At 39.7% G+C, this 21,885-nt stretch overlaps 2 protein-coding genes across 3 annotated transcripts; one reads left to right on the top strand and one right to left on the bottom strand.

The window, feature by feature from the left end:
• Positions 1 to 87: 87 nt before the first annotated feature.
• On the bottom strand, positions 88 to 16,798 carry tti1 (TELO2 interacting protein 1). Its single transcript, XM_017411197.3, has 14 exons — positions 16,591 to 16,798; positions 15,169 to 15,911; positions 14,594 to 14,931; positions 14,246 to 14,516; positions 13,452 to 13,629; positions 12,929 to 13,221; positions 11,351 to 11,767; positions 10,619 to 10,778; positions 10,231 to 10,395; positions 9,905 to 10,056; positions 9,040 to 9,180; positions 8,413 to 8,617; positions 2,291 to 2,378; positions 88 to 1,505 (listed from the first exon to the last, which is right to left on the bottom strand). The coding sequence occupies exons 2-14, from the start codon at positions 15,892 to 15,894 to the stop codon at positions 1,319 to 1,321; spliced, it is 3,321 nt and encodes a 1,106-aa protein (XP_017266686.1). The 5' UTR covers positions 15,895 to 15,911; positions 16,591 to 16,798; the 3' UTR covers positions 88 to 1,318.
• Positions 16,799 to 17,254: 456 nt separating this feature from the next.
• Positions 17,255 to 21,608, top strand: zgpat (zinc finger, CCCH-type with G patch domain). 2 transcript variants are annotated; one of them, XM_017411228.3, is made up of 7 exons: positions 17,255 to 17,404; positions 17,842 to 18,512; positions 18,831 to 18,964; positions 19,110 to 19,274; positions 19,402 to 19,524; positions 19,928 to 20,339; positions 21,162 to 21,300. In XM_017411228.3, the coding sequence occupies exons 2-7, from the start codon at positions 17,890 to 17,892 to the stop codon at positions 21,298 to 21,300; spliced, it is 1,596 nt and encodes a 531-aa protein (XP_017266717.1). In that variant the 5' UTR covers positions 17,255 to 17,404; positions 17,842 to 17,889. The 2 variants fall into 2 exon arrangements, with proteins under 2 accessions (XP_017266717.1, XP_037832726.1); XM_037976798.1 differs by lacking the exon at positions 17,255 to 17,404 and having other exon boundaries at positions 17,890 to 18,512; positions 21,162 to 21,608.
• Positions 21,609 to 21,885: the final 277 nt, after the last annotated feature.

The raw sequence follows: 21,885 nt of genomic DNA, 5'->3' as shown, positions 1-21,885 counted from the left end.
ATTAAGGAAAAATAACGTTAAGCAGTTGACTGTGTGTAATGGGTGCTGTCAATGCCCCCTCCCACCGCNCCCGTCCCCTTGCCGCTGATGACTAATGGTGCTATTGTCAGCAATGGCAGCAGGATAAATAGCAGCGGCCCAGAATGAGATAAAGAGGAGCTGCACCGTGCTCACTAGCATTAAGCCAGGCCAGCTAAATACAAAACACGAGGCGATCTTGTTTCCCTACAAGCCTCATACGTTCATTACGGAGCAAAGAAGGTGGGGGAGAGGGGGGGCTTCAGGTTATCCTGTCATGGAGAGGAAGTGATAATGGAGGGAACTTTGTGTCTTCTTCAAATACACATGATCTCTCAAACCCTACAGCCATCTGATAACAGAGCTGGGCTCGTGCCGACCAGGTTTCCTGTCGCAGAGGACTTGATTTGGCTGTAGTTACACAACTGTCTGCCCTGGAGCGTTGTCTTGGGTGGGGTGGGGGTGGTGTTTTTTATTGCAACTACACGTCATCAAATTCCTAAAGAACCCACCTTATTGTTTTATTTGTCCTAGTTCTATAAAGTCCCATAAAGACCAATATTTGCGACATGTTGGATCATCTTTTGATACTTGAGATCGTTGTACTGTCTGCACCGATGGGCTGCCCAGTAAAAGTAACAAGTTCTGTTAGGATTATTTAACCATTAGCTTCATTCTTCTTATGTGGTTTGTTAAAAACAGAGAATTGATTCGGCATCATACTTTAAGTAAAATATTAAGGCAAGAGAAGCACAAACAGAAATCTACATTTCTTTTTTTAAAAGGGCTCACCTACACATTACACATTAAGGTTTAAAAATTGATATTGACAAGACATTAGTTAATTACACACAAAAATTTTTTTAAGTTATCTCTGCTTTATTTTTAAGCACACAGCCCTTTTTCACATTTCCTGTGGTTAAATGTGAAATCTAAGGATGTTCATTTAAAAATATCAAGGCTCGATGAGTCATTTCTTTGTAAAATAAAGAAATAACATGAAAAAGAATAACAAATAAAACATTTGCTTTTATAATATAAGCCTGTCGAACATTAAATGAGTTCATGCAGGAGATGTGTCAGCCTTCATGCTGGTTTTGACACCTGCAGCAAAGCTAATGTTTGCCTTTTTGTATCTCGAGGTCTGCATCATAAAGCTCCTGAAGGCTGCTTTTCAGCAAAGTTGTGTTTGTTTTCCTGTTAATGGAACAGGAGTCACTGATTCAGTGGTTCAATAAGGCGTCCGTGTCAGAGATGAGCCCGTGGCATCAATCACCAGCTGGTTGAGCTGACTGACCGGTTAACTGAACTCCTCCCTCAGCAGCTTCAGCACGTTGTCTGAGTACTCGTCTCTCGGCCTGCCCATCCCGCTCAGCTGGACAGGATGGAGGTCAGGGTGGGGCGGCGTGTAGGAGGACGGGCAGTGCAGCTCGTTCAGTGTAAACCAGAAGGTGTCCGGGTCCACCTGGATTAGGTGTCGGAAAACACTGTGAAGGAGAAATAATAATAATAAAAAAAGGTTATCTCTACAGAGAAAGACTTTTCTTTAATCCTGAATGACTCTCAAATTACAAGCTGTTGTTTTTAAAACAGGTTTTATTAATAAACTGACTTGACTTTAACCTTGTTCTGCAGATAAAAAGGCAAACTTTTTGTGGTAAACATTGTAGAATGGGACAAATTCTTGCTGATTTTCTTTTCTGGTGTATTGTGTGTAACATTAGAACAAGTTGCCTGTATATTTAGAATTAAAGGGCTGACATTCCTTAAAGGGATGCATCTCGCCTGACCTTCTGCTGAGACATGACAGTCACAGCTGTTTTCTTTAACCTCAAAAAGATTCCTGTGGGGATCTTTTTCCATCAGCAGCATTTTTTCAGTTTTATATATTTTTAGGAATATTTAAATCAAGTTACTTTTCCCCCATTTAACTTAATTAATCTGAAAGATTTATTGTATTATTGCCTTTAATCAAATTAAAATCCAGGTTGTAAGGCAACAAAATATAAAAGATAACCAAGAGGGATGAATACTTTTGCACCCCACTGTAGATGTCAACACATTTGCTTTCATCTGTTTAATTCAAAAGATTGGAAATTATGCAATTTCCTACTGTTTATTCCAGCTGTTTTATAGCAGCATTCTAAAAACATATGCATAATTATTATACTTAGCCTAAATATTTGCAGCATTGAATAATTGCTAGGGGTTGACACTCAAATACCTAAAAGCAGCAGCTTTAATGAACCGAGGGGCTTGAATCCGGTCTTACCTGAGACAAGCCTCCTGCAGTCTGACGGGCTGTCGGCAGCTCAGGTAGGGCAGACAGGCTTCACAAACAGCATCAAGGTCTGCTTCTCCTAACAAAACCAAACACAAAATGCTTGTTTCTTTTACACAGACATGAGAACATTTATTGCTGCATGTGGTGTTGGTCGGCCGGCCGCTCCTGGGATGGTTCACCGCTGTTCTGCGTTTTCTACATTTGTGGAGAACAGCTTCACTTAAGTGATTTTTTCATTGATTCATGGGTGTGAAACTGAACTTAACTCTCCGAATAGATCACAGTTAGTTCAGGATTTAACAAAAAGGGCAATTACTTGTTCACATAGGACCTGGCTGGTTTGGAATGCTTTTATCCCTTACAAAAAAGCATAAACAGAATAAATCTGTAGGTGTGTGTGTGTGTGTGGAGGGGGTGAGAGGGTTACAGCACTGTATATAAAATACCTTAAAGACAAAATATTTCTAAACTTTTATTTAAATGGCCAAATGAAACAATCCCAGATCTTGAAATGTTGGGGAAAACAAAGTGAGAAAAAGAGAAAGAATAAAAGATGAGAAATAGATGAAAGAGGAAAAAGTAGTCAAAGCCTGGACTTTACCTTTGCTAACTCCTAATGAGCCGAGAGAAACTGCTGAGGTGGCTGAGAAAATTTCACCGCAGGCTGGATTTCACACATCCCCAAGACTTCTCTTTCCTTTCCTCCATCCTTGTTTCCTTGACTCCTACAGTTTGATGTCCTCTGACACACCTGCCTCGGCTCCCTTATCAGCCATTCACCATATTTGTCATAACCTTTCCAGTTCCTTCTTGCTCAATCCACTTGACTTCTCTCCACTCTTTCATCTCCTTTTTTTTTCCATTTCCCCCCCTCTGTATCTCTCTCTTTCTCCGTCTTTCCCAGCAGACATTTAGCAATTCCCTAAGCTGAAAACTGGGCTGCCTTTCAAGCCTCATTTCAAAACATGTCTGTCTCCTTCTCTGCTTACTCTATTTACCGATTCAACCCACACTCGGCTTGAACGGGCCTGCTCGCTGTGAGTCAAGAATAAAAGCAGCAGTGCACATTTCAGAGTTAAATAGGATTATTTAGCAACCTCTTTTATCCTTTTTCTTCCTTCCTTTTCTGGTGCTGCACTTATAACCTGTAGCCCTTTGTGGAATCGAAGTGCTTGGAGGGGAGCGGAGAGGTAAGAAACACCAAAAAGAAGAGGGCTAGTTGCTGTTAGATTTGTGGAACTGCGGCTGAAAGTAGAACTGGGGTTGAAACGTATCGATGGCTTCAGTCAATCTGTGTTTCTGTCTTTCTCTCACTGTGGCGAAGGCTTGGTAATTGGCTTGCTGCAAGCATCCCAGAGGTAAGCAGCAGCCAAATCGGTATTCACACGAGTGAAGCTGCAGCCGCTCGCTGTTTCTCTCCTGCTCTTTCACATTCTCTTCATCGCCTACACCAAATCCCTTCCCTTCTGATAGGAAGGAAGACAGCTTCAAGTTCCAGACAGAAAAAAAAAATAAGCATAAAAAAAATCTTTAAAGCAGAAACTATTTTTTTTTATTTAGTATGACAGAAAAGACTGATATCTACACGGTTCCAGTCAAATGAGAGTTAGACTGCTCTGCGGTGGTTGTGTAGGACTATTTTTCCACTTTTTCAGCTTTACAAAGAGTGTACATCTTCATCTTTATCACCCGCCACCCAAGACCAAGCAGTAAGAATGTTTTTGTTTGTGTCAATGTCTGTGTGCTGAGAGTCATCCTTAAGACATACTACAAAATCTCACAATACAACATGAGATTGTTCATAATATCATTTACAAAGTTTCACCAAACATAACTCCATCCCATCTCATCATAAGAAGATCTTAGTCTAAAAGTCTGGCATGAATCTCAGTGGGGATATGCATTCTTTCAAAGAATGCTAGACCTTTAGTTTGGAGTCTGCTCTTTCAGTTCCCATCGGGTGTGAAAATGGACTCGTTAGGTGTGAGCGTGTCCTGATTTATCAGAAGTGAAGCAGAGGTGTTAGTTGGAGGCAGTTCCTGGATCAAATGCTTTAATGCATAGGTAGAAAAAGGCATTATAGGATTCTCACTACGCTGCGCTTTTCAGGAGGTGACAAAGCTCTCACTTTTTGAGTTTCTAAATGATGTGCAAAGAAAACCTGAGAAAAGCCATCAAGTGCATCGGCACAGAAGTCGTCTGTACCTGCATCCAATAACAGAGAAGAAGTCAGAGCAACTGACACATCGCTTTATATTATTAACACTCATCTTTCTGTTAAAGACCCAGCACTGAGGAATGCACATCACTTGCCTCCTTTAATGCCAGAGTTTTAATCTGAGATCATTTTAAGGTGAGAAAAGAATCCAAACTTTGAAAAATAACTTTATGTGTGATCTCTTGTAACATTACTAGATCTTAGAAACGTGTTCGCACTCAGAGAGGGTCAAGGTTGACTCTCATGCACAATTACATGAAGTTTTATCGCCCTTAGAATAGGTGTTGGGGATCAGCCTCAGCTACTACCACACCAGATATGAGCTCAGTATCTGCAAACTGACAGCTTTGTGTTCTGAAGGCCAGTTGACTGCGGCAGCCATCTTAAATCAGCTGTAGATGCATACCCACTCATGCCAGTGAAAGTCTCAGTTTCAGTCCAGCAACTCAAACACACTGCAGTGAAGAACGTGTTATTTTTTTAATAATATTTCAGGGATGTTTTCCCCTCTTCCCTGAATATGAAGATTTAGGTTTAATTAAAAGACCTGAGGACACTACAGTTCAGAACAGGCTCGTTAGGACAAAGCTGAGTAAAAAGGTTCTTTAAAAAAATAAGCTTATGTCAAAGAAGATTTTTTTTTCTACAAAAATCTAAAATTTAGACAGCCTAATTCCATTTGCACTTCAGTTTTCATCACCTGAATCTGCTGTTGGCTGAGCAAAGTCTGCAGACAGCCCTGTGACACACGGTGTCACCGGCTGCTAACGTTTCATCTGTCAGTGAACGCCATCACCCATTCCACCTCCCCGCTGGGAAGCTGCCCAGGCTGTTAAACTTAAATCCAAACCCCCATTTTATCTCTAAAACACCACTACTAAAATCCATTTTTTAACTTTTCTTCCTTAAACCATCGTGGTCTAGTTCAGTGGCCCCAAACCTTGGAGCCCAGGGGCTGCTGTCCTGCATGGTTCAACTGCTTCCTGCTTCAACACACCTGGTTTAAATAAATGGGTCAATAACCTGCTTCTGGAGAACAGGAGGACATGCAGAGAGGGCAATTTATTCATCTGTCAGGTGGGTTCCAGCAGGACAGTGGTTGTAGGGGACCTTTGGTTTAGTTTGTGTTTAACCATTACAAACCCTGACAACTACTGCAACCCCCAAAAAAACAGCTCATGAAAGAAAAGAGAGACGTAATGGTCATAGGTACTGAAGGAGAACACTATTTATAATCACAGCTTCTGCTTTTAATCTGCAGTATTAAAAGAGCCAATGCATAAACATTAAATCACCCTTAATATTATTCCATTAAAAACATTTTATCTTGTGTTTCGTCCTGCAGTTTTTAAATGAAACGTTCAAAATATGCTTTACATCAAAATGTGCAGCTCGATCAGGAATCCTGCATTATGACAGTGTCATAGTGCACTATAATACTGCACTATGACACTGTTTAAGTTTTAAGATTTTTGGAGATTTTTCCACTTGGAGTTCAACTGACAGCTGATGTGGTCACACCATGTTTTGTCCAAAAAGTCTAAATATTTCAAAACCTTTGCAAACAAACTTTTCTTACTCCCACAACTTTTTGGTACATAAACAAATTATACATTAAAACAGAAATTTGGTCTGAGTTCACCCAGTGTGTCTCTCAGTGCTGCAGGACTTCCACAGATTTTAGTTGTACTTTAGCTGAAAATAGTCTTGTCAAATCTGGAAGTGAAGGGTGTTTTTAACTCATAATCTCCTACAGAAACTCTGCAGAAACGTACAAATTTACATGTGACCATAAATGTTGTTATTCACCATTTTTTGCACAGCCAATGTTTGTTAGACATAATTTTCACTGTTTTTAATGAGCTTGGCAGTCAGGGAGTGACAGACACAGGTGCGTGGTGACCATAAGGAGCCACTGAAAGCAACCTTAATACTTTTTTTTTATCTTTGTTCTCCTTACTTTTTATAGAGTTTATGCATCAACATGTAGGCCTGGTTTTTAAGTGAAAACTGAACACACAAGCATAAAGCAAAGCAAATACAACAAGTCGTGTCTGAAGGTACAGCAGTTAAGTCTGTTTCAGGGACATCACTGCTTGATTACAAAATTAGCAAAGCTACAGGTTAACAATTACACAACTTAAATTATTTTGACACTGAGTCACTTTCAGTAAGGATTTTAAGTTGAAAAACTAAAAACTAAGTCAGACAAAAAGATTCCAACCGCAGCAAACAGAAATGAAAGTCAGTGGCATTCAGTGGGCTTTCTGTAGAGACTGGATTTGCTGATTGCACATTTAACAGCTTTTTGTTTTGCGCTGTTTTGTAGTGAAATGAAGCTTGGGAGAGCAGTTGCTTGGCAGAGGTTATTGTGTGTTCGACTAAGGATTCAGTGGCATCCTGTTGGCTCAGCTGGCTGGGGTTTGAATCCTCAAAGTCATCTTTAAAAATATGCTGAACCTAAAAGCTGCAACAGCCTGAGGGCATTTTCACTGATGGGTTTCTATTATGATTTATGAATGAGAGGGAATGGAATGTATAATTACTTTTTTTTAATAAAACTAAATCTGAAGGGATTGCTGACCTTGATAACAGGAACTGTTTTCTCAAGAATACAAATATAGACAAACAAAATATAGACTCAAGTTCATATTAAATGTAATGACGCAATTTAAAAGCTTCACAAACTACTTTTTAAAATTAGATTATAACTTTACATCTCAATAATAAAACAGAATATAAGAAATAGCACATATTGATTTAGGTTGTGACTCAAACGTGACACAACACTGCCACCTGGTGGTAGAAAAATAAAGTAGATGTTTTAAAATCATCATCAGGTCTGGATTCTTGAAAAATCATTTCCAAGCATTGTGATGTGAAATCAACAACAGAAAGGATACATTTTAAAGACAAACATAAAAACTGAATACATCTGAATAAATGTGCGCTTAAACTTAGTAACAACTTACTTTTTTTTACTTTCAGAATAATATTTTTGTTACTCAAAAGCTGAGATTTGCTCCCCACTGCCGAAGGCAAAGTCAGAACAATTATGTTGTTTTTTGTCCGTCTCTGTTTGTTCATTTGTTTGTGCTGTTAGCAAAACATCTGATGAAACACTGGATTTTATTGAAACTTTCAGAAAGTAATCACTTGAATAACATCTACAAATGAAATGATGAACTTTTGGAGTAAAATCCAGCCAGTGGTTCATGAGATATTTTGGTAACAGATTCCAACAGTTAATACTAAAGGTTTAAACAGCTGAGTAGCACTCGGACTATATGTCTCACCTACAACATAAATCAAAATGGCCAACACAGCTAATCAACCTTAGCCAACACAAAAATAGCTTACCTCCCTGAAGTTTACAAATATTGAGCTAAAATTTCATGTGGTGGTAGCTGACAGTCATTCACAGCACGTACTCCAAGCACTAACAGATCACAATACTGCATGTGATTACACATAATATGTATTTAAAGGTGTGACCAAAATAGCTAAAATTATATAATTTCTCAGCCTAAGAGGATTTTAAAACTCTGGCAATAAAAGTGAAAGGCAACATGCATCCCCTAGAGGAGTGCTAGGCCTTAAATTAAAATATGTAATAAAAGTTACTTAGTGGGGTTTTTCTAGAGAATTTTCCAATAAAGGAAGCACAATCCTTGTTCATGATTAGCTCCCCAGAGATTCCTTACTGAAGATCACAACAAATAACAGCTAAAAGTTAGTTTTATATGTGTTGTTTACTGTTAAGATACTTTTAAAAATGGTTTTATTGCATGAAATAGGTTGGTTTCTGTCCACCATTTGTGATCATTGTGATGTTTAAAACACTAGCCGGTTCAGTGAAAGTGGATGCTGAGTTGTGTTTCTATTCTCTTACCCAGATCCAATCTGTGGCACAGGGAGCCCAGGCCCTGCAGAACAGCCAGCTGCAGTTTGTAGGCCAGGGTGTGCGTGTAGACGGGCCCGGCCTTGGCGCTGATGGGAGCCTGCCGAGCCAGAGAGGAGCTCAGCTTGGGAAGGACCTCCTTAGAAACCCTCCTCCTCAGAAAGTCACCACATGTCTCACCCAGCGTACACAGCACCTGATGTGTGGTGATCAAATGTAAAGACATGTCCCAATGAAGCCATGTGCAAGACTATTTACGGGATAATCAATGTCAAAATCTGTTCATTTCCTTCTGTATAAATACTAATAAAATAGATACAAGTAGTCAGTTTAATTCAAATGAAACTTCTGCTCGGTGGAACGACTGGAGATAAAGTTAGAGAGGCCAGACTGAGATGGTTTGGACATGCAGAGGAGGGACATTGGGTATATTGGTAGAAGGATGTTAGAGACAAAGAGGAGTTATATGGATGCAGTTAGAGGACATGGAGGCAGTTGGAGTGGAGACAGAGGACACAGAAGACAGAGTGTGATGGAGGAGGATGACTCGATGTGGTGACCCCTGAAATGGGAACAGCAGAAAGAAGACGAAGAGAGTTTTGGAGTGGTTGAACAAACCCTGAAGGCTCTGAGGACTGCTAACGGGTCATCAGCTGTGAGTCTCTGGAGAAGGGCCGGCCAGCAGCGATGAGCCATGGGCAGCAGTTCATTTTCCCGCTCACTCAGCACATAAACACACACCTCCAGCACATCCAGCACCTTCAGACACAAACATACAGAACAGCCTTGTTCAACATCTTGTGTGTTTTAGATGATGGAAAACAAACTGTGAGACTCTTATTGGAAACAAAAAAACAGCTGCTTCTTTTCTAAACAAATATTTCTTCCTTGACTCAAGTGCCTCAGAAGAAACATTGTTTCTTATTTACGTTTCAATTGCCTATGATTAATTCATCACAGTCCACTGAGTTTACAGTCATGCTATTAGTTTACCAAATGATTACTTTGAAATTTATTGCAGGTACTGAGGATGCCCTGTGGATGCAATTCTGTTGTTTTGACTCAGCACTTGTTTAGAGGTTGGTTTACTTATTAACTCGTATTAGAATGATATGCTATAGAAAGATAATACGTGCTAAAATTACCTTGTTTAAAATGATTGCTAAGTGCTACCATTAGCAATTAGATAACAGCAATAAGCTCACCAAGCATACCTTAATGAAGGAACCAGAAACATAACATTTAATATAATATAATATAATATAATATAATATAATATAATATAATATAATATAATATAATATAATATACATTTGCTAACTAACTTGATACATGATCAGAGTCATCACAGCGTGGAAAAACAACAACATAATTTCAGAGTATGTATGTATTAAAGAGGCTATTAGACAATGGTAAACTATCTTTACTGCTTTCATTATCCTAAAAACTTCCTTCGCTACACTTTTCACTCCAAACGAAGTACCTTGAGTCGGAGCCTGAGGCTGGGGTCTGACAGCAGGTGAATGCAGCGCTCCATAACATCTTTAGTAATGCTGAGGTGTGAGGGAAGTTCTGGTTTTACATCAGGCCCATCAATATCCTCAGCATCCTCACACTCTGCAGGAGGAGGAACCTCTGAATCAACAGTGAATAAATGTTACAATTAGCTGGATAGGTTAGTGTTAAAACCCACAGCATGAATCCAAAACATTGAATTTGTTGCATCAATCATTCAATAATTCATATTCTCAGCATATTCTTTTATAAATATAACCTACACCATAAAACACAGATACAGTTTTGTTTTACCAAGGTCTTCAGTCTCCTCCACTTCTATCCCAATGCCCTCTGCCAACTCCTTCTGCTTCCTGTAATCCAGCAGAAACTGGCGAACGTCAAACTCTTCCTCTTCAGTGGACGTCTTAGAACTGGTAGACTTCCTGCTCCTGCAGCTTGAGGAGGAAAACCACCTCGCTAAAGGGAGGAAAAAATACCTATGTTGAACACTGGCTCAAAAAAAAAAAAAAGAGTTTTAAACTTTTAAAAAAATCTTTCAAAAACTAAACGTTTTCTGACACTTTCTTTATGCTGGTGTAGATTATTAACGCAACAATAATATTTAATCTGTGTTACCCCTGAGCAAAAGGGAGGGTGTCGTAGAGCCATTTGCTCCAGGCACGTGTAATAAAAATCTCACCCAGAGCCTTCATGAGGGCGTGCAGGACAGAACAGAAGAGAGCAGCTGAGTGGTTGTAGGTGAGATCCAGAGCCATCAGCACATCCTGAACTACGTCTCTGATCAGAGGCAGGAGGCTGCTGTCAGAGTGAGTCAACATCACGGTCAACACCCGCGGAGCCTGGACACAGAGACGGGACACAGTCCTCATTTTTACAGTAATACTGTGAATGCTGAGTCAGCATTTACACTGTTGTTTTCCTGTTTACAGTTTCTGATGTATGTTCTTTTGGCATAAAAATGTACTGAATTTTTTTCAATTCCTTTTAAAACATTGTTCTCTTGAAATCTGCTGTTTTGTTTTCTGAAGCTACAATTTTGCCTTTTGGTACCAATCTGCTACTTTAAGCTTCTAACTATCTTTTTCATACATTGAACTTTTAGTTAGACTTTTTTTTTTTAGCTATCCTTCTGCTACTTTTGGCTTTTAACTTCCCATTTTGCAACTTTAGCTTTTAGCTAGCCTTTTGCTACTTTTAGCTAGCATTTTGCTAGTTTTAGGTAGCATTTAGCTCATTTTGGCCTTTGGCTAGGATTTTCCTTCTTCCTTTCTCGTTTGCTTTTAGCTATTGTTTTTCTTCTTTAAGCTTTTAGCTAGCATTTTTCTTCTTTTAGCTCAAGTTTTACCTTCTCATTCAGTAGCATTCACACTGATTCACATTCTTCTAGCTCTTTGTGTGTGCATGTCTGTACCTGAGGATACTGACTGAGCCTCTGCAGGTTGACGGAGACGTCATTCAGCAGGTAGTCTGAGTTGTCACTGATCAGCTCCTTCAGGGAGGAGTAGCCACAGGCCTTACTGACATCCATCATGGAGCTCAGTGCTGCCTGGCTGACCAGCAGCGTCTCCTCTCCGGCTTTCTCCAGCACTGGGTACAGTGAGGTCATCAGCAGTGGACGGAAGTCCCGCCCTAGAGCCTGAGCGAAGCAGGCGATGCCCTCCAGTTGGATGCACAGCTGCCAGATGTTGCTGTTGAGCTGGTGGATTGTGGAGGTCGATGATGAAGGTGGAGCGGAGGCAGATGGAGAAGGAATCACCTGCAGAGAGTTTGCAGGATTGCTGGTGGCGTCACTCTTAGATATTGAAAGGAATCTGGAAGGGCTCAGCAACTGCAGGAAGAAACCAAAATATTAGTTATTTTATTTTTTAATAAAGATAAATAAACTTAAAACATAAAACAACTGGCCTTTTTTTGTTTAGCACACCACTGAGTAGTTTTTCCTGGTAAAGATTTTTATCATCATAAAACAGATTCATAACTTTATTTTTAAAAATTGTACTTCATCAAATGAATGTTTCAAATTTGAAATTAAAGAATTAACTTTAAATAAGAGCAAGATCACCAAATTCTAATAAGATCAATCTGTATCACACAAAAAGGATTTTTTTCCTCACTTTTTGTTATTTTACAGAAAAATGTAACAAATATGACTTAAAAGAGATGTCTAGACTCCTTCTACACAGACTGAATATTCCCTCTGAATATGTTTCCGCTCTTTTCATATGTTGGATTTTCTGGATTGGCAGCAAACAGCATTCTTATCTACAAGCTAACAGAGAGCTGCCCATGTGTTTCTGCCTCTCTCTGGTGAACGCATCGAGAGATTTCCTCTGCTCACAAATCCAGCCTTAAAAGTGCCGAGTCAGTCAGTTCACACCTTGGAGCAGCTTTCCTCTCTGCTCAGTCTGTTCTGCAAAGATTACTCTAAAGCACAATTCGCTGTAAAGTTTGGAGCATTTCATTTGGACAGAAACACGTGAGTATCAGCAAGTTTATATTTAAAATGTGCCGTGTTTTATAGGCTGAGCAGGTAGTATCACACTTCACTGGAAAATCTTTTAAGGCACAAAATAGGATAAAGAAATTAAAAAGAAAATGAGAATACATTAGTTCTTCATTAAAAACATAATTCAATAAATAGAATCATCTGTTTGCAGCTTAGGAAACATAGCTGATGATAATAATGAGATATTTACTGGCCAATATTTATTCAAATTCACTGCTGAATCAATTTTTTTAAATTTCAGAAATCATTTGACATTTTTAAAAAAACAAAAACATTTACTTTCAAGGCAAGTTTAAGACAAGAAGACACAAAAGTTTCCCTGCTGAGGTTTAGATTTAGAGAAAAAAATGCCTAAAATCCTGAGCATGCCTTGGTAAATCTCCACAAACCACAGATGATGCAGGACCCTCACAGAGGGATAATGTTACTATGTTACTTTGCTGTGGTTTGTTTTCGAATCCTTTTGAACCTGTAAGCCTTCACCTGCTGATCCTGATGGTCTCGGTCCGTCTCCTCACTCACAGTGATCAGGTGCCAGTTAGTCAGACTGGTGTATTCCTCCATGATAGACACCACTACAGCTTTAAGGTCTTCTTTGGAGGCAGAGCCTCCCTGAACTTCACTGTCCAAACACTGACTCTGCGTTGCCAAGGCGATGCCTGCAGCACCTCTGACCATCTCGTTTAGGACCATGGCGGCCTGCTTTCTGTATGCCGAAGACTGGCAGTACAAGTCTAACAGGTGATCAGTCAGCAGGTAGATGTTGCCATAATAACCTGGGCATACAAAGACAATTGCCAAATGTTGTCATAAATAAGTCAAATAAAACATACAGGCGGAAAATATACTTAATTTATATTTACAGATATTTACAACAGCATCCATTGCTTAAAGTTGTTTTTAGATGTACTTTATATTGATTTTAAATGAATTTAGATAAAAATAAAAATACATTTCATTCATAAAACCCATTCTGTGACATTTATAGGAGTATTTACACACATACCTAATGTTCGGCAGATCTCCATGAGTACAGAGAAGATGGTCTCATCTGTAAAGTAGAGAAAATGCTTCCTCTGTATGTGAGCAGCGTAGGAGTCATGAGAGCCTGAGCTTGTCTCGATGGTGTCAGCGTAACTCCTTTCCTCCACAATACGAACATCCATCACATCCAACTCCAGAACCTAAACATGACCATAGAGGGGACCTGTTGTGTTTTTACCTATTTCACAATAATTTAAGATAAACTATAACTTCTTGAAAACAAGAGTAGATAGGCTTCAAACTCTGTAAATGTCTATGTAATGGGTGGAGGAACTTTGCCATCATTTAGGGTCGTGTTAGTGTCGATATTTAAACATAGTAAACAATGTGATGTGGGTGGACATAAAGTCTTATGATGGAACTAAAATAACATTGTTAGCTTGTAAACAGAACATGTAGAAGTGTATTCTTAAGTATGAGATATTGAAGGTCAGAATCCAGTCCCATGGTTCTCATACTGTGGTTCTGGTACCACTGGTGGTCCTCTGGCTCCCTCTAGTGGTATCCATTTTAAATTTTGGTAGGTAGGTAGGTAGGTACATTTATTTATATAGCACTTTTCAGCACGAGGCGACTCAAAGTGTATCAACTATTCACAAGTTAAATAGTTGGTCAGAGGAAGAGCCACCTTTACAATCATACAATGTTTACATACAATAAAAGTGAGTAACCATTGCATGATTGGATTTTCTGAGGTGGTACTTGTAATAAAAAAGAGAACCACTGATCTAATCTAATGCTTTTGTTGTTACATACTTGCATCAGTGCTTTAGAGATTCTCTCCAAATGTGCAGCAGAGTTCAGCACCACAGAGACGAGTGGTCCCAGGACTTTTAGGTAACCCAAAAACACATTAAGGACAAAGAGCTTCTTCTGGTCGTCAGATGTTCTCATCAGTCTGGGCAGGGAGGTGGCCAAAGAGTGGAGATTCTCAGACAAGACGTCGGTGAAGTTCTGACTGGTAGCGCCACTGCTGTTACTGCAGTTCTGATTCCTTTGTGAGATTTGTCTGAGAACAACCTCACACCTTCAGAAAAAGGACATGAGCTTCAGTAAATGTTCTGTATCAGATTTTTTCACAAAGAACTAAGAATCAAAACAAACCTCTCTCTGACTCTAGGCTCCTCATCGTTGACTGCTCCCACCAGTGCTTCCAGCAGTGGCCCAACGCTCTCCTTCAGTGACTGACTGCATGTTGCCAGCAGATGGTCACCCAGCTCCACCATCTCCAGCCTTACCCTCCAGTGAAGGTGGGCCGAGGTGCAGGAGATGATCTTCTTCAGCAGCACAGATAGCTTCTCTGCTGTACTCTTCACCCATTCAGGTGTCCGTTGGACCACAAGCTGTCCGATCCTGCCCAGGTCTTCTGGGGGAGCCTTCTGGGACTTATTGGTCTGCAGCTGGGCATCTTCCATGACCAGCCCCACAGACCTGGACCAAACCTGGATACAAAAAATACAGTGTTGTGAGCAGTTTTTCATACCACAAGAAACTATGAGTGCTTTGTTGGGAAATTTATTGAAATGTTAGGTGTACAATTCTAACATGGTTAGAAGTCAATATTTAGTACATTCTACACAGCTTTAACTCTCTTAGACAAATGTTTTTTTTCCCGAATTATTTAATATCTTATTGAATATTGAATGTATGAAATGTTTAACGGGACAGATATTTGATACCTTGATGGCCCTGACTGTCACTGCATGGCCTTGTCTCAGGTCCCCTGTGATGATCCTGGCTATAGCTGTAGTGATCCCAGGTAAGAAGGAAGCCATGGTGCTGCCTACAGAACATCTCTCATCTGAAGATGGAATGATGTGTTCCTGAGTGCAGTCACAAAGCAGAATTAAAGTCTGAAGGCACTTCAGGGCAGCTGCCTGTATATCTCTGGATTTCTCCTTCTCTCCTAGAGCCAGCAGCAGTGATATGGCAGCACCCAGTCCAGGCAGCATGGCAGGTTCATACAGTCTGAAGATTATATCCCCATAGGCAGCATGAAGCAGCGCATTCAGACATGTGAGGACGGCAGTTTTCAGCTCCTCTGATGTGTCTGCAGGTTTCCCAGGGTCTGTGGAAGAGCAGAGGCAGAGACAGACCTCTGAGAAAATGTCCCGGAGGGTGTCCCAGCTCTGGACACAAGTCCTCTCCAGAATGTAGCTCATTGTCTCAGCCACAGCCTGCACTGTCTTTTCCTTCTTCGCTCCAGGGACTTTGAGGACAAATCGAAGAGGAAAGAGGACATACTCTTGGAGCTGCTGCAAAGAGGCATCGTGGATATCTTTTAACTGACTGCTCAGCGTCTCCACATTGGTCACAGTGGGCTCCTTGGTGAGCAGGACGCAGGCTGGGCGCAGGTAGGCAAAAGCAATCTTTGGATCATTAATCTGAGACATGGTTGGAGGCATCACAGCAGGGGCCACTTCTGTAGGGAAGCATGGAAAGAAGACAGAAATTACAACTTCTTATGCACAGTACAACTTTTGGACAGATATTATTTACATTTAACTCCTTTTATTATCGCTCAATGTTGAAGGCTAAAGAGCACTGATGTTTTTACCTGTGTCTGTCAAAGTTATAATCAAAATGGCTATAAATGCTACAGATAAAGCAAATAATTTTTATTTACATTGTAATCCCTCCAGTTTTTGAGACTGTCTGATTCTAAGAAATTGTGCAAATCAAAATGCACACTAATGTAAAGAAAGATGCACAATTTCTTTTTAAAAAATTACTACACTAGTTTGATTATGACACAAAATACATGACAACACACACAAACTTGCTTGGTAAACAAACAAAATCTGAATTGAAACATTGGTTGGTAATTGGTCTGTGTCGAATAAGAAACTAATTCTCTACATGTTAGCATTTCCCATAAAAAGTGGAGAATAAAGTCTGTTACCAAAATATTGATGGTGATGGTTTTTAGCTCATGATAAGTTGTTTTTCCCCAAAAGTTAAAAAATAAAAAAACATGAAAAACAAACGTTTAAATTATATTTTGTGAGAAACAGCAATCTAATCAAGGGAAAGATTTGAAGACTTGTTATCAATTTTAAAATGCTGATTTCAAAACAGGGAATTAATATCATGCTACTCACTTCTTGGTCTTGAAAGATGCCTGATTAGCTTCTGAAGCTAACCTTCAGTATGAGCAAAATAAAGAAGACGACCTATCTTCGCATTATTAGACATATCGAGAGTTGGCAATGAAACGTCATTAATTTTGTTTAAGTTTAAAAACGTATGTAAAATATTCCACACTGCTGAAGTTGCCGCTGAAGGCTGTAAAACAATCGTCATGAATCCGCGTCCACGGCGCACAAATGTGACGAAAGGAAAAATATTTCCGGTTATTTTCAGAATAAAAGATTAGAATTTTTTTATTCTTAACAGAAAAGGCGCTCTATATGTACTCGTTATGTACTCCCAGCTGGTTTTCTGTTAATACACATTTGGTTTTTAGTTTTATTCGGATACGTGATTATAGTAAAACGTTTTTGTTGTGTAACAAAGTACAGTAGTATTTCATGGAAAAACTAGAAAAATCGCAAAGCATTGCTCTCATCTTCTATTCAGTGGGAGAATATCAGCATATTTTAAATTAAATTAATTTGAATGAACGTCTCTTATAGACACACTTTTAGACAGAAATCAGTTAAAGATGGTTTATAAGAGTAACCTTGTTATTAATTAGCTTACACGTTAGCTGTCAAAACAGCATATGTTTTTGTTTTATTTTGAAAAGGAAAGTTCAGACGGGAAGTCGCTGTTGCTGCTTTGAACATGTTCTTGTTGTTTCTGCTCCGTGTTGTTTCAATTCAATTCAATTTTACTTAATAAAACAGCGATTTCTGTGGTTGTCACTTTTTCTGTCGCTGCAGTGGATGTCATAAAACTCCAGTAATTACTGAGGTAATGAAATTACTAATATTATATTCACAAATCACTGGTAAATGTTAGCCGAAGGAGGGCTAATACTAGCTAAAGCAATCTTCTGATGTTATGGTTAGGTTTCACAGTGAGAAGCTTTTTATTATAGCTTACTTGATGTCACTACAGGAGAGTCCTAAGATTCGTTTTTGAAAATAAAGACCATATTTTTGTTAGGAAGATATGTAAACGTTTAGGTCATCTTGTACCTAGCTAGCTAGACCTCTGTCGTCTTTACTGAAAAAATCTGGACATATACAATTCCTGATAGAAAGAGACATAGACCATTTAAACGATGAAATGTATTTTAATGTAAAAAAAAAGGGTGGGGGGAGTTACATTGTAGTTCTTCTTCACCTTTGATTTATTTGCATATGCTTAGTTCATCTCCTTTTTTAAATTTTCTTTTGTTTTGTAAGGGGTTCCATGCTGGCCACTCGTGTCCCACCCTGTTCCAGGTTGTCAGTATGGACGAAGAAAGCCTTGAGACTGCGATCGCTGCCTATGGTGCCCAGCTACAGCAGGTGGAGATGGCCCTTTCGGCTGGCCTGGACCCCAGCCAGCAGCCAGACCTGCTCAAGCTGAAAGAAGACCTTTGCCAGCTGATAGAACTAACCGAGGCCAGCCTGGTGTCTGTCAAAAAGAGTCGGCTGCTGTCCAGCCTGGAGGACAGCAATGAACTCCAGATAAACACCTCAGAGGCAGCAGCTGACACCAGCAGTGCAAATGGCAGTCTGGACACTGAGTTTGCTGCTTTTTACTCTGAGCTGGGAGAAAGTTCAGGCAGCAGCTCAGACGCCAGAGAGAAGGATAGAGAGGTGGACGGTGGGACAGCGGATTATGAAGAGGAGGAAGACGAAGACGAGGACGTGGAGGAGGAAGAAGACACACTTAGCGGCACCAAAGTAAGAGCACCGTACAGAACGGCGTGGGGGACGCTGGAGTACCACAATGCCATGGTGGTGGGAGCAGAACCCCCAGATGGAGAAGAGGCTCAAGTAAGGGTGCTCTACGTCTATCCCACCCAGAAATCTATGAAACCCTGTCCATTCTACCTGGAAGACAAATGTCTCTTTCAGGATAATTGCAGGTAAAGTGTTTTGTTTTGTTTAATTTTCTTGCTTGCTTGTTGCATTAGTTGAACTGACATGAATCTGCATAATTATAAAAACACTACAAAGTTTGTTTGTATCATTTTTATCATTAAATATCATTATTCCTGCACTTTTATTTTGTATAATTTGCCTTTACAATGAACGGTTTTGCCTGTGTTTAACCCAAACAAGAATAGTATTTTAGTAGGAGCCTCAGTCCGTGTGTGTTTTTTATTGTTAATAAATGTTTAACTCATCTGGATGTCAGTTTCGTGTACATATGGAATTTCTGAATTATTCTCTTAAAATTGAAGGTTTTCTCATGGCGAGGTGGTTTACGTGTCAGAGCTCAGAGAGTTCCTGGAGTGTGACCTCAGTAAACTTGAAGAGGGTTTGGCCTGCTTGGCTCGACATGAGGACGGAATCTGGTATCCAGCCAAGATAAAAGGTATTTCCCAAACTGTTATTAGTCTTTTTCTAAAATGGCTCTAACAAGTCATCAACATATAATTTTAATACATTAATTAGGCAGTTAATCCATTTTTATTTCAGATTTTTAACAATTTATGTTTTATTTTTTTTTTCCATCTTAGAAATTGACAGCGGTTTCTACACCGTCAAGTTTGACTCACTGCTGTTGAAAGAAGCTGTGGTTGAAGCTGACGGCATCATCCCACCTCTGAGAGAAGACGACCCAGTCTCCTCCGACTCTGATGAAGACGACACTGGATATGGAGAGGCTCTGGGATACGCTAAAGGTGCTTGGACGTTTTGCATTAAAAGAAATAAAACAAAACTACTCTGTGGGAAAATATACTTTGGAATGTATTCAGTTTTAAATGTTTCTTGTTTAAAACCTTACTTTCTGGGTTTTTTTTGCCACAGTTCTTGACTCTGCCCTGGAATCTGAAGAAACATTCAACAGTTCTAAATTTGGTGGCTGGGAGGCACATACCAGAGGCATCGGATCCAAACTTATGCTCAAAATGGGTTATGAATATGGGAAAGGTAAGAGTTTAAAGTTCTGAAGTCCCATCAGTCATTTCTGCTGTTCTTAAAAATTTTTAAAGAAACTGCACTGAAGACAAATAACCAAGTTTAGGTTATAAGGGAGAAGCTGGTGATGAACAAAAGGGTCTTTTCTAAAGCAAGTAAAAATTTTGATGTTATTAAAAAGCTAGCTTTAAAATGTATATTTAAATTCAATTTTTATTGTGTTGAAGAGGATGCTTTTTGTGAATTTTGCTGTTATTAGAAGCATTTTGCTGGGATTAGAATCAAAGAACAAATGTTTAGCTGTCAAAGTAGAATTAATTTTGCATAAATGAGAAATTTAATTTACAAATAAGTCACTTGTTCTCTTATAAATGAATAAAAAAAATGCAGTGTGTTCCTTTTCTTGTTTCCTCAGGTTTAGGAAAGCTGCAGGAGGGTCGAGTCGAGCCTGTGATGGCAGTGGTCCTCCCGAAGGGAAAGTCTCTGGACGAGTGTGCGGAGCTCACACAGAGACGCACCCAGAGCCGGACTGCTAAAAACGGCACACAGACCGCCCGTCCAAAACGGCGCAGAAAGCCTCGAGTCGCCACCGGAGAGCGCAAAACTGTCTTTGACTTTTTAAACCACAAGCTGGGAGACAGGAGCACAGATCCTGCAGAGGGGGGTGCTGCCGCGTCGTCGGCAGCGACGGGGGTGGAGGCGTACAGAGCGGGAAGAAACACCAAGAGGACTCTGAACGTGAAGCTGTTTCAGGCTGCTCAGAGGGTGTCCCAGACTGAGAGGGAGATCCAGAAACTGAGCGAGTGTCTCAGCAGGCAGGCAGGCAGGTCAGTTCTGGGACAACAAGGAGTTCCTAAGATTTCATCCATTTAGGTCTAACATTCACACAAAATGTATAAAAACTGTACAATAATCGTATTTGTTCCTCTTTTTTATATTTCTGTACATTTTTTTTTTGCAACCCAACTACTTTTAGCCATTCATCTATCAAAATGTTCAGCTCATCCAGGAAATGGCTGCAGCCACTATTTGCTACTTTTAGCTTTTAGTTGGTCTTTAGCTACTTTTAATTTTTAGCTACCTTTTTTCTACTTTATGCCCTTAGCTAATCTTTTTCTACCTTTTAGTTTTTAGCTTCCCTTTTTCATCTTTAATTGTTAGCTAGCCTTCTGCTACTTTTAACATTTCACCAGTCTTTTGCTATTTTTATCTTTTACTAGCATTTTCTACTTTTGGCTCGTGTTTTGCTTCTTTTAGCTTTAACAACTAAGTTTCAGCTTCTTCAGCAGATTTCATCAGTCATTCAGCGCTCAGCGTTCACATAGTTTTCACCAAAAATGCAATTGCTCTAGTTATTCATGTCATTATTATTCAGCGAACTGAAATATAGTCCCAACATTGTTTCTCTCCTTTAGCTCTACACTAGCAGCTCTAACCTTTAGCATAATTACTGACAGATTAGCAAAGATGCACAGCTTTCATTTATTAACTCTTACTAGAAAAGAGCGATGGGATTTGTGTGAAAAAGGAATTGTAACAGTCTGAGGCTAAACCTTTGCTTCCATAGACACCCGTGTCAGTACAAATCAGCTTTACCGGTCACGTCTCCCCTCCGCTTTCATATCTGTTTGTTGTTTGTGTTTACAAAGGGATGCATCCAGAGTCAAGCAGCTGGAAGAGAAGCTGTCAGCGGCCCGCCGCCTGTTGGCCCAGCAGAAAGCTCAGGAGCTGTCGATCCAGAGAGAGCACAGGAAGGCGGACACACACAAGAAGATGACAGAGTTCTGAGCTCAGTTTTTACAGTTTCCAAAAGACTTTAGTAATGAAAGGATCACTGCCTTCCTGAAAATAAATTATGGTCTTTGGTTTTGTTTTTATAACTGATTTTTTTTTAGTATAATTTCTCTTGTGCATCTCATTTCAGTTATAAGGACAGATCTCTCTTTTTATCAGTATGGATGATTGGTGGGAGTCTAACAACATTCAGAAAAAATCTGTTATTTGTTGTAAACATTTTTTTCTTTGCCGCTACTAAGATCTATATTGTACATTCTCTTGTGTTTCTAACTTTACAACTAAACTCTAGTGTAAAGAAATGTTTCTCTTCTCTTTTTTAAGTGTTCTTTTTATACTTTCCTAGAAGAATTTTCACTCGTTCCGGCCAGCGGCTCCTCGGGTTCTTAGTGCAGTTTACTCTGAGTATCATAGTGATTTTAAAATTACGTCCTCAGGATGTGGAAGGCACACCCACACCTCATATGGCTCATACACAGCATCTTTGAAGCTACAGCCTTAACTTCTTTTAAATAATACATTTTGGTAGTAGCTTGTTTGCTCACAAATCTGACATATACTTTTCTGAAGCAACTGTTT

Source organism: Kryptolebias marmoratus, linkage group LG8, assembly GCF_001649575.2.
Source record: "Kryptolebias marmoratus isolate JLee-2015 linkage group LG8, ASM164957v2, whole genome shotgun sequence".
Classification (NCBI taxonomy): Eukaryota; Metazoa; Chordata; class Actinopteri; order Cyprinodontiformes; family Rivulidae; genus Kryptolebias; species Kryptolebias marmoratus.
The sequence above is the reverse complement of the archived record's forward strand: the minus strand, read 5'-3'. Positions and strand labels throughout refer to the sequence as shown.

Coding starts and splice junctions, on each gene's coding strand:
- tti1 (XM_017411197.3), bottom strand. CDS start 15,894: ATGCCTCCAACCATGTCTCAGATTAATGATCCAAAGATTGCTTTTGCC. Junction 14,517..14,593: donor GAGCCTAGAGTCAGAGAGAG/GTTTGTTTTGAT, acceptor CTTTTTCTGAAG/GTGTGAGGTTGTTCTCAGAC. Junction 10,779..11,350: donor GGCTCAGTCAGTATCCTCAG/GTACAGACATGC, acceptor CTCTGTGTCCAG/GCTCCGCGGGTGTTGACCGT.
- zgpat (XM_037976798.1), top strand. CDS start 17,890: ATGGACGAAGAAAGCCTTGAGACTGCGATCGCTGCCTATGGTGCCCAG. Junction 18,513..18,830: donor CTCTTTCAGGATAATTGCAG/GTAAAGTGTTTT, acceptor TTAAAATTGAAG/GTTTTCTCATGGCGAGGTGG. Junction 20,340..21,161: donor CTCAGCAGGCAGGCAGGCAG/GTCAGTTCTGGG, acceptor GTGTTTACAAAG/GGATGCATCCAGAGTCAAGC.